Genomic DNA, 15,055 nt, shown 5'->3' with positions numbered 1-15,055 from the left:
ACTAAGTATGGTGTTTCTTTTCTTTTCTTTTTTAGATGGAGTCTTTCTCTGTTGCCCAGGCTGTAGTGCAGTGGCACAATTTCAGCTCACTGCAATCTCTGCTTCCCTGGTTCAAGCAATTCTCCTGTCCCAACCTTCCAAGTAGCTGGGACTACAGGCACCCACCACCACGCCTGGCTAATTTTTAGTAGAGACGGGTTTTCACTATGTTAGCCAGGATGGTAGGCATGGTGTTTCTAAAGCCTTCCCAGACTCTCGCATTTCCTGTGAGGGAACTGAGGCTCAGAGGTCCAGTGAGGGGGTGGCCAGGCCGCTCAGCAGGCCGGGTGTGGCTGTGGTTGGAAGGCCACAGGAAAATTCATGGGCAGTGGGGTCTCCTAGGTCCCTAGGGGGGCCTCTAACCCCGGTGTTAGGCTAAGGCTCCCTGTTGTGCAAATCCATTGTGGGCTGTGATCTGAAGGGAGCTGGGCCAAGATCACCTTCATGTTTGCTCCTAGTCCCAGATTCTCAGCTGTGAACAGCTGGATCCTGGGGTCCAGGGCTGATTGGCAGAGCTCCTTGTGTCACTTACAGAAAAGATGAAACAGCAGGTGACAGGAGTCCCCCCGGGCTCTTGTATTCTCAGCATCCTCTCATCCCTGATACATTCAGTCCTTAGAACAGCTCTGTAAGAGGCTGGGCAGGCCAGGCATCCCCACTTACAGGTGATTACTTTAAAATCCAGAGCAGGCAGGATGTGGTGACTCACACCTGTAATCCCAGCACTTTGGGAGGCTGAGGTGGGAAGATCGCTTGAGTCCAGGAGTTCAAGACCAGCCTGGGGAACATGGTGAAATCCTGCCTCTAAAAAAAAAAAAAAAAAAAAAAAAATTGGCCAGACATGGTGGCTCATGCCTGTAATCCCAGCACTTTGGGAGGCTGAGGTGGGTGAATCACCTGAGATCAGGAGTTCAAGACCAGCCTGGCCAACCTGGTGAAACCCTGTCTCTACTAAAAATAGAAAACTTAGCTGAGCATGGTGGCAGGCGCCTGTAATCCCAGCTACTTGGAAGGCTAAGGCAGGATAATTGCTTGAACCCAGGAGGTGGAGGTTGCAGTGAGCCAAGATCACCCCACTGTATTCCAGTATGGGCAACAGAGCAAGATTCCGTCTCAAAAAATAAAAAAATTAGCTGGGTGTGGTGGCCCATGCCTGTGGTCTCAACTACTCAGGAGGCTGAGGTAGGAGATCGCTTGAGGCCAAGAGGTGGAGGCTGCAATGAGCTGAGATTGCACCACTGCACTCTAGCCTCAGCAGCACAGCGGGACCCTGTCTCGAAAGAATAAATGAAATAAAATCCAGAGCAGTGGGTTCCCTTGCCTTGGGTCCCCAGCTACTGGGGCTGAGCTGGTACATGACCTCTTTCCACTTCCTCAGGAGGCTGCCTGAGGGCTTCTACTCACCCTGAGCAACCGCAGGGACTTTGGGAATGTACCCTGTGACTGAGCTCGACTTCAGCTCTGCTCCCAGCTTCGCGGCCTGGGGCACATCCCTGAGCCCTCAGAGGAGCTGCTAATCCATCCGCCAGGTCAAGTGCAGGGCCCCAGTCTCCAGGTGTCAGTCACTAACCCTGTGGCCCTCATTTTGTCATGTTTAAAACTGCTACAGCAACAGTCCCCACCTCCCAGGGCCGTGACAGGGGCTCAGTATCCTCATGATGACTGCATGGCATTCAAGGGTTTACTAAGTAGGCACGGTGCCTGTGGGTCCTCAAAAGGATTGCCTCTGGCCTTCATCTCATGGGCTCATTCATTCAGTGTGTTCTCAGCTCCCAGGCAGGCTCTAAAGATTCAAAGGTAGATAAAATAGGGGCCCTCTCCTTAGCGAGCTAGTGCCCAATTACAATGGTGTGTTCTTGGCAAAGCCTCTGTCTTGCCCAGGCCTCCAATTCCCTGTTGGCCTTTCCCAGCTGCAGCCACACTGACCACTGCATATTCTGGACATAGGCTCTCCCCTCTGCAGGCGTGCCCTTCCTCCTGTCCTCCTTGTCCCAGGCCAGGTCCCCCGCCCCGACCTCAGAACTCAAGTCAGGCAGTAAATCCTCAGGGACATCCTTCCCAACCCCTGGGACGGGTCAGATCGTTTGGCTACAAGCTGGATGTTTACCCTGCTGATATTCACGGGGATTAATGTGACTGTTAGACCAGAAGGAAGGACCAGCTCCGACTTGTTCTCCACTTAAATCCTCAGCCTGGCATGGTGCCTGGCACACAGGACATGCTCAGTGAATGTTTGGCAGATAAATGTCTAAGTGAATGAGCAAAGAAACGTGGGGCACTGGGGCAGCTATTAATTCTGGGAGATGAAACAAGAAGGACCAACAGGGTCAAATCATGCAGGGCCTTGGATACCCATTGCAAGAGCATGGGCTTCCGCGTGCGGGGCCTGAGTGCACTTCAGAGTCACTGAGGAGCTTTAAACAATTCGGATGCCCTTCCTTCCACTGAATTAAAGCAGTACCTGAGAGGGCTGGGGCTGGGTGTCCATGATTTTGCTGTGTCGCTGGGGTGGGGAACCACTGAACAGACAGACGCAGGCAGCCTGGAACTCTTCTCCCACGCCAAGCCTAGGACTCAGGCTCAGCCCCGCTGCCAGCCTCGGCTGTCCCAACCTCAGGGGAGTCCAGGGCAAAGTCCACATGCCCTCCACCAGCCCACCTCCTCAGGGAAGGGCAGGCAGTGGTGTCTGTAGCACCAGCTGGGTGCACTGAGTCTGACAAACCCAGTGCGGATGAGCCCCTCCCCACTCCTCGGGTACTCCCTGGCGTGAGTTTTCTGACAACCAACTCCTTATCCCACCAGACCACACACTTCCCAGCCACCAGCTGCCCTTGGCAAATCACTTCCCTGTTTGAACCTTCATTTTCTCCTCTGCAAAATGGGGATGTTTGTGCGGTTCAGAGGGTTTGTGAGGAAAAAATGAAGAACTGCCGCCATTTGCTGTGTACGCACCCAAGTCTTGGCCACATACATGGTGCTAAGGCCACTGCTGGCACCAGGGGCAGACCTTGTCATTTCCCTAGTGATTCTAATGTGCCACCAGGGTTGGGAACCATGGGCTGCCTCTGCAAAGCCCTCTGCATTCATTTTCTTATTACGTTTCCTTTTTTTTTTTTTTTTTTTTTTTAACTAAAGACGGTGTTTCACCATATTGGTCAGGCTGGTTTTGAACTCCTGACCTCAGGTGATCTGACTGCCTTGGCCTCCAAAGTACTTGGGTTATAGGCATGAGCCACCATGCCCGGCCTTTTTTTTTTTTTTTTTTTTTTTTTTGGAGACAAAAGTGTTGCTCTGTCACCCAGGCTGGAGTACAGTGGCACAGTCTCAGCTCACCACAACCTCCGCCTCCTGGGTTCAAGCAATTCTCCTGCCTTAGCCTCCTGAGTAGCTGGGACTACAGGTGTGTACCAGCACGCCCAGCTAATTTCTTGTGTTTTTAGTGGAGACAGGGTTTCACCATGTTAGCCAGGATGGTCTCGATCTCCTGACCTTGTGATCCGCCCACATCAGCCTCCCAAACTGTTGGAATTACAGGTGTGAGTCACCGTGCCCGGCCCTATCTTACTACATTTTCACAGCAGCCCTGCCAGGTGGGAATTATCCTCCCATTTGGCATATGGGGAAACTTAGACTTGGAGATTAAGTGGCTTTCACGTGGTCATGTGTTGCTAGGATTTGATCTCAGGTTTCGTGGACTCTGAAGCCTGTGGTCTTTCCTTGGCCTCTAGAAAAGATGGTGGGTAAATGTACAGTGCAGGCCTGGCCTCTCCTCTCCCCTGGGGTAGATATAAGGGCCTCTAATTAGGGCACTGTCCTCAGGTATCTTACTTTCTTACAGATTTTGACTGATTGATAGCTTGCCTACCAAGAAGCAAATTTAAAACCAAAACTATATAAATAAAGTAAAGATAGGCTGGGCATGATGGCTCACGCCTGTAATCCCAGCACTTTGGGAGGCCAATGTGAAGGGTCACTTGAGCCCAGGAGTTTGAGACCAGCCTGGGCAACATGGCGAAACCCCATCTCTACAAATATTTAAAAATTAGCCAGGCGTGGTGGTGGATGCCGTAGTCCCAGCTACTCGGGAGGCTGAGGGGGAAAGATCACCTGAGTACAGGAAAGTCGAGGCTACAGGGAGCCGAGATCATGCCGCTGCACTCCAGCCTGGGTAATAGAGTGAGACCTTGTCTCAAAAAAAGAAAAGAAAGAGGCAAAATCAGAGGAAACTAGGGTTGAGGTTAGTAGCAGAGTGATTGCTGATGCTACAGGAAGTCCTGTCCAGGGCGGTGGCTGGTCTGACCCTGAGCGCCCTACAGCTGGTGGAAGGAGGGAAGACAGAAGCCAGGAATTGCAGTATTGCCTGTGGAGCAGTGCTTGGACCCTGGGATTGGCTGGTGGGCTTCCTGGGCACTAGGATTTATTTAAATTTTGTTTAGCATTTTATTTTTTTTTTTTATTTTTTTTTTTTTTTTGAGACGGAGTTTTTGCTCTTGTTACCCAGGCTGGAGTGCAATGGCGCGATCTCGGCTCACCGCAACCTCCGCCTCCTGGGTTCAGGCAATTCTCCTGCCTCAGCCTCCTAAGTAGCTGGGATTACAGGCACGCGCCACCATGTCCAGCTAGTTTTTTGTATTTTTAGTAGAGACGGGGTTTCACCATGTTGACCAGGATGGTCTCGATCTCTCGACCTCGTGATCCACCCGCCTCGGCCTCCCAAAGTGCTGGGATTACAGGCTTGAGCCACCGCGCCCGGCCAGCATTTTATTTTGAAATAATTATAGATTCACAGGAAGCTGCAAAGATAATACCGAGAAATTCCATAGTGCCAGTATTTTTTTTTAAGTATACTGGCCAGATGCAGTGGTTCACACCTGTAATCCCAGCACTTTGGGAGGCTGAGGTGGGCAGATCATGGGTCAGGAGTTTGAGACCAGCCTGGCCAATGTAGTGAAACCCCATCTCTGCTAAAAATGCAAAAAAATTAGCCAGGTGTGGTGGCGGGCACCTGTAATCCCAGCTACTTGGGAGGGCGAGGCAGGATAGTCTCTTGAACTTGGGAGGCGGAGGTTGCAGCGAGCCAAGATCATGCCATTGCACCCCAGCCCGGGTGACAATGTGAGATTTCATCTCAAAAAAAAAGAAAAGAAAACGTAATAAACCTCCAAGCTGGGCCCAGTGGCTCACACCTGTATTCTCAGCGCTTTTGGAGGCTAAAATGGAAGGATTGTGTGAGCCCAGGAGTTCGAGACCAGCCTGGGCAACATAACGAGATACCACCTCTACAAAAAGATCAAAAAAATTAGCCAGGCATGGTGGTGCACAGCTATAGTGACACCTCCTTGGGAGGAGAAGGATCGCTTGAGCCCAGCAGGTAGTGGCTGCTGTGAGCCATAATTGCACCACCACTGCACTCCAGCCTGGGTGACAGAGCGATTCCCTGTCTCTGAAAACCAAAAAATCCAAAGTTCCCAGACTCCCCAAGGGATTCCCTCATGCAAAGTTGAGACCCTCAGGCCTGAAACCTGGTCCTTGCCTTTGGCTGATCTTGTGTGGGGTGGGAGGGATTGAGGTCACCTGAGGCTCGGATCTATCTGCCAGGACTCACACCTGGGGTCATCCCCTGCGTCCTTCCTCCGTGGATGGGGAACTCTTCTTTCCACACAGCTGTGTCGGGATAAAGAGTCTGTGCCCCTGTGGCTTCCACCTCCCGCTTCCCTTGTGGAGCCTGAGCCATCTGATGCCCTCCGCTCTCTTCTCTCTCAGATGCAGCTGCCATCTTGCTGGATGAGCAGAACAAGCGGCCCTGCCGGAAGTTTCTACTGACAGGTAAAGTGCTCTGCACAGCTCGGGTCCCTGCATGGACCTGCAGTGTCCAGTCTGGCCCACCTGGACCTCTGCAGAGTGTCTTTCCCAACCCAGGCCACCATCCCAAGCCCACTTTGCAGTGGCAGCTTCAGCTGACCGGCCAGTCAGGGCCTTCCCAGTTGTGTCTTAGGACTTCCTAGAGATTGGTCCTCAGCTCTTCAGATCTAGAATTTGTTTGTTATCAGCTCACCTAGAACAAGCAAGCCCTGGGGGATTACAGGTGAATCCCGGAGACACTCATGGGTGGAACAGACTTGCTGATTAAGTTAGCCTGGGTGCCCCGCCTCCTTCCCAAACAGGCAGGACTTCAGAGAGGAACAAGGTTGGTGATCTGAGGAGGTTCAGGATGAGAACCAAGGATGCTTGGTGTGGATCTGACTGCTCAGTACTAAGCTAATATAGATACGTATAGGTCAGAGAGATAAAGGGGCAAACATGGTGGCTCACTCATGTAATCTCAGTACTTTGGGAGGCTGAGGTGGGAGGAATGCTTGAGGCCAGGACTTTGAGACCAGCCTGGGTAACATAGTGAGACCCCATCTCTGCAAAAAACCATTTTTTTTTATTAGCTGGGCATGGTAGCACACACTGGTAGTCCCAGCTATTCGGAAGGTTGAGGCAGGAAGATCACTTGAGCCCAGGAGTTCAAGGCTGCAGTGAGCTATGATTGCACTACTGCACTCCCGCCTGGGTAACAGAGTGAGGACTCTGTCCCTTTTAAAGAAAGAGAGAGAAAGAGATAAAAAAACCTTAGTAGGTGAAGGAACCAAAGACAGATAAAAATAAAGGTAGGAAAAATAAGATAAAGCCAGGAGAATAATTAGTCTCTTCCATGCTTGCCCTTGAGGTCCTATGTATTCTCTAAGGGTTTGGCTCTGAGCTTCCTGGCAGCCAAGGCAAAGAAGAAAACTGTGATGATTCACATGGTTTGTGAAGGGAGCTTAACACTGGGGAGAAGTGCTGCAGCTGAACTAGGGAAACTGGGTGAAAGTCTAAGCTCCCCTAAGATGGGCACCAAGCCTGCAGGTCAGGGGCTTCCCTACAGACTTTGCCTTGATGTGAATATGTCGCTGGTAGGTTACCCTGGCTCGAGACACCTCCAGCCTCCCAGTATCTCAACACACAGTTTGGTCTTCTTGGTTGAGCTAGGGAAAGCCACCCAAGATTTTGGTGCCTCCTTGGCAAAGCTGCCACTGAAGGCTTTCTAAGGAGCAGTCCAGCTGCTCACATGAGCCAGGTAGGCAGGCAGAATACTAGGCTGGGCACAGCACGTGCTGTGGCTCAGAGTAGAGAAAGGAAGCATGGCTCTTTCAGAAACCCACACGTAGTTCATTGAGGCAGGGGCTGGGAGGGCTGGTGACAAAGACAGCCTCTGCAGAGGCTCTCGAGGCCCATTCATGACAGGCTTCAGTTGGAAGTGATCCCCAGCACGGCAGGCAGCTGGAGAAGCGTCATGAGCATATGGTGTGATGGGTGAGAGGTTACTCTGGCTGCTGAGTGGGCAGGGCCAGAGAAATTCCATTTTCTGTCCCAGATCAGGGTTGCTACTCTTTAGGCCCTGAAGTCCTGCCCCTAAGACTCTGGGACCCCTCATCAGGGTGCCCCTCAGCCCACACTGGGAGCCCCTCCTGAGCAGCGAGTAACTGTCTTCCTGCCGCAGGCCAGTGCGACTTTGGCTCCAACTGCAGATTTTCCCACATGTCAGAGCGAGACCTGCAGGAGCTGAGCTTCCAGGTGGAGGGTATGTCTCGGGATACCCTGGGCTAAGCGGGAGTGGGGTGCCCGGGCATGTGGGCTCTGAGACCGGGAAAGCTGGCCTGTGCCTTCCCATCTCCTCCCATTAGCAGCCAAGGCCCCCCAGGGTGACTGGGATCCTTGAGCCCCTGATTTGGGCCAAGTGTCAGGAACAGCCTCTAAACCACCTCAGCATGAGCGGAGAAGGCAAGGATGTGTCCCCTCATAGTGGAGCCTGCATGGCTTCTGGCCCAGAGTCCTGAAAGTGCACCTCAGCCCCACCTGGACCCTGTGGCCAGCCCATCAGTCACTGGCGGATACACCCCATCCCTCCCTCAATCAGGCAGCATAGCTAGTCCCCACTTGGCACCAGGCAGACCCCTTATGACAGTATGGGGACAAGGAGTTAAGGGCACCATCCCTGCCCTCTGGAGTCTTACAGCCTGGTGATCCAGGGAGGGGCAAGTTCAGCTTCCATAGAAATTGACATCTTGCCTTTGCGAAATTCATTCCTCCAGTTAGAGAGCAAGAAGTTCTGACTGAGATGGTCTTTATCAGTCTTCTTCCACAACCTCTCATTGAACAGGTGGGGAAACTAAGGCCAGCATTCAGGCAGAAGGGCCTCACGTGAGCCCCCCAGCAGGTTAGAGGCAGACTCCAGGTCTCTCAGTGCCCCCGACTGCCACTCGCCATGCTTCTCTGTCCAGGAGGCCTCGGGGTAGCCAGTGAGGGTCTGGGGCAGCTTGGCCTTTGCCCTGATCCCCTGGTGGGCCTCGCTCCCCTCTGACCAGTTAGACACTGCGGGCTCCATGTCCTGCCCTGGGGAGCCAGTGGTGCTGTGGCTGCAGCCCTGGCACCAAGACAGGGTTTCCAGGAGCTTTTCTTCCCAGGGTAGAAGCAAGGCCTTGTGGGACCAGCCAGCAAGTCCTGCCAGCAGTGGCAGCTCCAGCTCTTCCCTGGCCATGGGCTCTCATGGGACGGCTGGCCTGTGGTGGGATGAGCACAGGGCAGTAGGCCTGGAGCTGGAGACGATGCTGAGTGGGGACAGGAATGGGGAGAGGCCCAGAGGGGCTGGGAACAGACTATCTGAGCTGGCAGCTCAGATAGTCCTGGCTCTGCCACATCCTCTGTAACCTTGGTACCTGGCCTAACGTCTTGGAGGCTGTGTCCTGCCCTGTCAAATGTGATGCGTCTAAGGATGAAGCAAGATGACACCTGTGCAGCCCTGGGCCTGGCCCCGAGTGGGCTCCAGAGATCAGGCCCCAGTCCCAAGTGGGTTCCAGAGACCAGGCCCTGGTCCCAAGTGGATTCCGGAGACTGGGCCCCAGCCCCTAGTGGGCTCCAGAGACCAGGCCCCGGCCCCGAGTGGGCTCGAGAGACCAGGCCTTGGCCCCTAGTGGGCTCCAGAGACCAGGCCCCGGCCCTGAGTGAGCACTGATCACATGTGTGATTATTTCCTCAGGCCCATCCCAGATGACCTGGCTACTGACCCCATCAAACGCTCACACCCAGCTTGTATGAATTCCATTCGTTGATTGGTTTTACTTCTTTGAGCAACAGGTTTTGTTGGACATCTTATGAGAAGAAAAACCAGGGAAACTGAGGTTCATTATCTTGCCCAGGGTCAGAGACCTGGCAGGTGACAGAACTGAGATTTGACTGCATTCGACTGCCCTTGCTGCCTCCCTGCACCCCAGATTCAGACCTCTCCTTAGGGCCAGGCTTTCTCTGTTTTTTTTTTGTTGTTGTTCTTAAGACAGATTTTCACTCTTGTTACCCAGGCTGGAGTGCAATGGTGTGATCTTGGCTCACTGCAGCCTCCACTTCCTGGGTTCAAGTGATTTTCCTGCCTCAGTCTCCCGAGTAGCTGAGATTACAGGCATCAATCACCATGCCTGGCTAATTTTTTTTTTTTTTTTTTTTTTTTTTTTTTTGTATTTTTAGTAGAGACGGCATTTCGCCATGTTGGCCAGGCTGGCCTCAAACTCCTGGACTCAGGCAATCCCCTCAGCCTCACAAAGTGCTGGGATTATAGGCATGAGCCACCACGCCCAGCCAGGGCCAGGATCTCTATATGCACTTTCCTGTTTCTAGCTCCCCAAGAGCTTGGGAAGCAGCCGGGGTTGTCTCCATTTGATGGGAAAACAGAGTGAGGCTGAGTGCCGGGCCCTCGTGCACAGGCAGCCTGGAGAAGCGGTCCAGGTGTGTCATCCTGGAGGGTTGCTGCAACTTCCCAGGGCTTGCTCAGGGCCTACCAGTTCCTTCTGCTTTGTGGGAGGGTGGGGTTCTGGCAGGCAGGAGTGTACCCCTCACTTACCTTTGTCTCCCTGTCCCCACAGAGGAGAGGCGAGCCAGGGAGTGGCTGCTAGATGCTCCTGAGCTCCCCGAGGGCCATCTGGAGGACTGGCTGGAGAAGAGAGCCAAGCGCCTGAGCTCAGCTCCGAGCAGCAGGTACCTGTCCCCAGGGTCCCCTCCCTCTGTGCCCTCAGGGGCAAGACCCCAGCCCACCTGCCCCTTCCTGACGCTCAGGAATCTCCATGAACTGCCCCGGCCCAGCAGCTGAATGAAGATGCCCCCACAGAGCCCCTGAGGGGCCATGCTGGGGGTTCTTGGGGCCCTAGGCCCTGGACAGAGGCTGAGGGGTGTTTGAAGAAGCCTCTCCCAAGGACTGGTCCCTGTGAGAGTCTGTGCTGGTTGGAGGGAGGCAGGCAGCCCAGCTGATTTGGCTGCAGGTCACCAAGTCCACTGGGCTGTGGTCACCCGCAGGGAAAACAGGCTCATGAGGGAGGGGTGTAACTTGCTCAAGGGCACACAGCTAGAAAACTGTAAAGCCGGGATTGCATAGGGTATGATGACAAGGTCCTGGTCCCACTGCCTTTTTAAGGAACGGGGTGTGGGGGTGGCCCCAGCCCTCGGGATGCTCAGAATTAGAAGGGGTGCTTCTGGGTCGGGTTCTTGGGGTATGTGCTTCATGCTGTCCCTGGTCCTTCTCTTTGAGGGAAGGGACTCAAGTGATACTTCACTTTAGCAGAACAGGGCACAGGACAGACAGGGGGAGACGAAGGCTGCTTGGCATCACGGCCAAAACCAAAGCTCGGGCTCCTGGGCTCTTCCTCTAGGGATTAAAGGAGGCGAGGTGGGTGGGGCAAGGGGGTAAAGCTGTGCCCAGGGGCAACGTGCAACTCTAACACATTTCCCCAGCCCGGGCTGCCTTGCTTGCCCCATCTTGCAATGGAGCATCAGACCTGACTACTTCTGTGGTTTGGCTTCGCAGGACAGTGGCCTGGCGGGGGTTGAGGGGACCTGGCCAGACAGTCTGCGGGGTGAGGCCGTCCCTCGGGGCTCTGCCAGGAGGTGAAGGCCAAGCTTCTTGCCTTCTCTGTGTCCCGTGAAAAGAGACTGTGAGGGTGTTTTGAGGTTTTTTTGTTTTGTTTTTTGAGACAGGGTCTTGCTCTGTCACCCAGGCTGGAGTGGAGTGGCATGATCGCGGCTCACTGCGACCTCTGTTTCCTGGGTTCAAGCAATTCTCACGCCTCAGCCTTCCAAGTAGCTGGGATTACAGGCACATACCACCATGCCCAGCTAGCTTTTGTATTTTTAGTAGACACAGGATTTCGCTGTGTTGGCCAGGCTGGTCTCCAATTTCTGATCTCAAGTGATCCACCTGCCTCAGCCTCCCAAGATGCTGGGATTACAGGCATGAGCCACCACACCCAGCCAGTAGAGGTGTTTTAAACTTAACTTTGTCTTTTACCTTGACATCCTCTCCTCCTCGTCCTGTCTGAAGGGTCCGTCTGCAGGGGTCCTATCCTGTCTTTGGGCATGTGGGTACCTCCCTTTGGACTGGCTGCTGTCCAGGGATCCATGTCCTATTCCCTAGACTGTGTGCAAGAGGCTTGGGCTTGCTGGAGGCTGCCCAGAAAGTTTTGGCCCCTGCGCTGCTACTTGAACAGGGCTCCCTATGGGTCCCATCCTCACTCTGCCACCTGCTAATGGGCTAACACCAGCCATTCACCTCCCCGCCCTGATTCCATAGTGTACTCCGCTGGGAGCGAGTCACAGAGGCCCAGCTGTCTCTTGGGACTGTGACAAGGTTTCATGGAGTGCCTGCAGCTGAACTGGAGTGAGTGCCAGTGGGTGGGGTAGAGACGAGGTGCCCCCGAGTCCTTGGCTGGGTTCCAGGCAGATGCATCCCCACGCTGACACAAGATGCTATGAATTTGAAACTTGGGGGACTAGGGGACCAGATGGGGAAACTGAGGCTGAATGACTGGCTCCGAGTCACAGATTGAAGTGGTGACCACACGAGAATTGAGTTTGTTTGGTGCTTACACTGTGCCCAGTGCTTGGGGGCATTCAGGGAGACTGGTGACCCCATTCTGCAGCTGAGGAATTGTAACCTCACCAGGAGGTGGGGCCATCCATGTCCCCTCCCTGCTCTCCCACCTTCCCTCTGCTCCCTCAGGGGATCCTCTACACAGCAGCCCTGGCCTTGGTGCCTCCTCCACCCCTGGCTCCAAAGCCCCATTTGCAGGGCCAGGGGTCGGTCGCCCTCCCTGCTGCCTCCACAGCAGCCGTTGGGGTCAGCCGGTGGGGTCGCCTTCTCACCTCTTGCCTCTGGCCTGACTCTTGGTCCCACTAGATGCTCGGCCGCTTCTTAGATGCGGCATCATTTGTGATGTCAGGGCACCTGGTGCATGCTGTTTTCTTGCCTGAAACTGCCTCCCACCTCTCCGCCTGGCAGAGTCAGACTTGTTCTGGGAGCTCTAGCTGAGACATCATCCCTCCCAGCCCCCTTCTCCCGCATGGCCTGAGTAGACTTGGGGCTGTGACAAGTCAACCTGGGGGCCCAGGACAGGTTGACTGCATGAATGAGCATTCAGGCTGTCGGGCACTCCCCAGGTGTTAGTGTTGCCAGCGTTTTGTGGGGACTGGTCTGGAAGCCTTGGGGATCCCCTCTTCCTTTTAGGATGTCTGTTCCCTCCTCCAGGGCACAGGGCACAGCAGGCTGCCCACCACACCTGGGGCAACCCTGCAGGCTCCAACCCCCACTGGCTGAGCAGAGCCTCCCCGGTGAACACAGGGGCCCTCCTTGTAAGCATGGGAAGCGGAGGGTCCATGAAGCCCCAGCCTGGAGCTTGGGCTTATCCCCCTCCGCAGACTGACCCTGAGGATCTGCCAAGAGCAGCAGCGGCCACAGACACACAGACGAATCAGCCCTGCTGCCCATTGTTGGCTCTTCAGATTGCGGCTCTCTCCCTTTTAATCTCTCCTTTGCACCCCTCTCAGGGCTGGCGCTGCCATCCTGGCCCATCCTCCCTCCTCACCTCTATTTCCTCTGATTAGGACCGTGGCTGGGGAAATGTCAGAGAGTGGCTCCCGTCCTCACGCATAGGACAAACAGGTCACCAGAGAAGCTATAAGCAGAGTGGTGCCAGACACGCACCTCAGTGTCCCCAAGGCTTCAACTCACGTGTCTGGTGCCCTGGCAACGTGCCAGTGTGTGTGATCAGGCATGGGGTATGCCCTTCTACTGGCGGGGGCCTCAGGGCAGGCAGGGACATGGGGCTGAGGCTTGGACCCAGGAGGTCCCAGCTTCCTGGGAATCTGCCCCATTTTCTAGAGGAAGGGCCTGAGGCTCATGGGAAGGGGCTCCCCAGGATCATACCCTCCCAGGGGGGATCCCCACTGTCCCTGTGGCCCTGCAGGGAGCCCAGCCTTGGCTGGCAGCTGGGGCACTCCCTTCCAGCAACTGCGGAGCCTCCCCGCCTTCTCTGCGGCTGGCGGAGTTTATGAAATCTCCCCAGTGCCATAAATCATGTCAAGAGCTGCCTTCTGCGCTTTCTAGCAGGCAGTGAGCCACAAAGCAGGGGATGTCCCGGTCCTCTCACACCTGGGGGTCCTGGAGGCTGCACCCAGGGCTCCGTGCAGCTGTGGTAGTGGCAGTGACTCTACATGGCAGGTCTGGCAGAGAGGGGCAGGCTGGGTGGGTGCAGCAGGGGAAACTCCCAGGTCTCCTGACCCCGGCTCCCCACCTTCCCCTCGGAGGTCAGAGGCCTCTCCAAACCCCTCTCGGCAGGCAAGCCCTTCTCTCTCTGCAGAGGGCTGGCCACTGGGTCCCTGAGCCTGCCAGGAGCTGCCAGGGCCTCACCTTGCCTGAAGGCTGGGTGTTGGGGTATGGGGGTGTGCCGGAGCAGAGGGAGCTGAAGTGGGAGGGCAGTGTCTGCAGCCAATGTGCAGCTTGCATTCTAGGCCCTCGGGCCTCATCCCAAGGGTGTCACTTGGTCATGTGACTGACTCCTTGCACTTCAGTTTCCTCACCTATAAAATGGGGTTCACCTGAGGATTTTTTTTTTTGGTTTTGGAGATGGAGTTTCGCTCTTGTTACCCAGGCTGGAGTGCAATGGCGCAATCTCAGCTCACTGCAACCTCACCTCCCAGGTTCAAGCAACTCTCCTGCTTCAGTCTCCCGAGTAGCTGGGATTACTGACAGGCATGCGCCACCATGCCCGGCTAATTTTGTATTTTTAGGAGAGATGGGGTTTCACCATGTTGGTCAGGCTGGTCTCGAACTCCCGACCTCAGGTGATCTGCCCGTCTTGGCCTCCCAAAGTGCTGAGATTATAGGTGTGAGCCACCGTGCCAAGCCCACCTGAGGATTCTTTTTTTTTTTTTTTTTTTTTTCCTCTGGTTGAACCACCTGAGGATTCTTAAGGTTTCTCTGGCTCATGGTGTGTGGCCCAGAATAGTGCCTGGTCAGTAAGATCTTTCAGCATTGCTGTTGGTCATTCCACAGTTACTGGGTGGCCTCCTGGCACTAGGCCTGGCCCTGGGCATTGGGGTACAGATACACCCTACCCCTACCCCCTGGTCTACGTCCTCTGAGGACTCCAGTCGTATGCAGGAGACATGAGCTCCTGCCTGAATGTCGATGGCGCTGCATGCACCCTGTGCTGAGGACATGCGCATATGCTCCATCAGTCCCTCACAGGTGGGCACGAAGGTTATTTCCACTGTCTCACAGTTATTACTGTAACTCAGTGTCTGCCACAACCCTTCTCTTTCCTTGGGCTCAGTTCCCAGAGGTGAGGTTGCTGGCTCAAAGGGTCTGCATGTTTTCGAGGCTCTGCCTTCCAGAAAGGTCATGTATAGGCAGCTGGGGTGATGGGAGTTCAAAGTGCTTTGAAGCCTGAGCGGGGCCCTGTGGCCCTAGAGAAGCAGCCTGGGTGGGCCCCAAGTCCAGAAGGATCCGGGTAGAATGGAGGGGCCACTGCTGGGCCTTGGCAGGGTGCCCCGGGCTGGGCACGGAGGATGCCTCTCCTAGGGCAAGTACTTAAATGGACATTGAGTTCCAGGGGAGGTGGCTCAGGGTGGACATTGAGGAGGAGGAGAGTGAGTAGCATGAGAAATGAGGCTT

The 15,055-nt window shown here is 54.8% G+C and overlaps 1 protein-coding gene across 2 annotated transcripts in view; it reads left to right on the top strand.

Moving 5' to 3' along the window:
• ZMAT5 (zinc finger matrin-type 5) overlaps positions 1-15,055 on the top strand; it is a 33,476-nt gene that overhangs the window by 17,402 nt on the left and 1,019 nt on the right. The window contains exons 3-5 of one of the 2 annotated variants that reach the window (XM_010349170.3): positions 5,803-5,865; positions 7,565-7,645; positions 9,978-10,089. In XM_010349170.3, the coding sequence (XP_010347472.1) occupies positions 5,803-5,865; positions 7,565-7,645; positions 9,978-10,089 (256 nt within the window). The remainder of the gene's footprint in view (positions 1-5,802; positions 5,866-7,564; positions 7,646-9,977; positions 10,090-15,055) is intronic. The other variant, XM_010349171.2, reaches the window with a different exon arrangement.

Source organism: Saimiri boliviensis, chromosome 21 (assembly GCF_048565385.1).
Source record: "Saimiri boliviensis isolate mSaiBol1 chromosome 21, mSaiBol1.pri, whole genome shotgun sequence".
NCBI classification, from domain to species: Eukaryota; Metazoa; Chordata; class Mammalia; order Primates; family Cebidae; genus Saimiri; species Saimiri boliviensis.
Note: the sequence above shows the minus strand (reverse complement) of the source record. Positions and strands in the feature narration are given on the sequence as shown.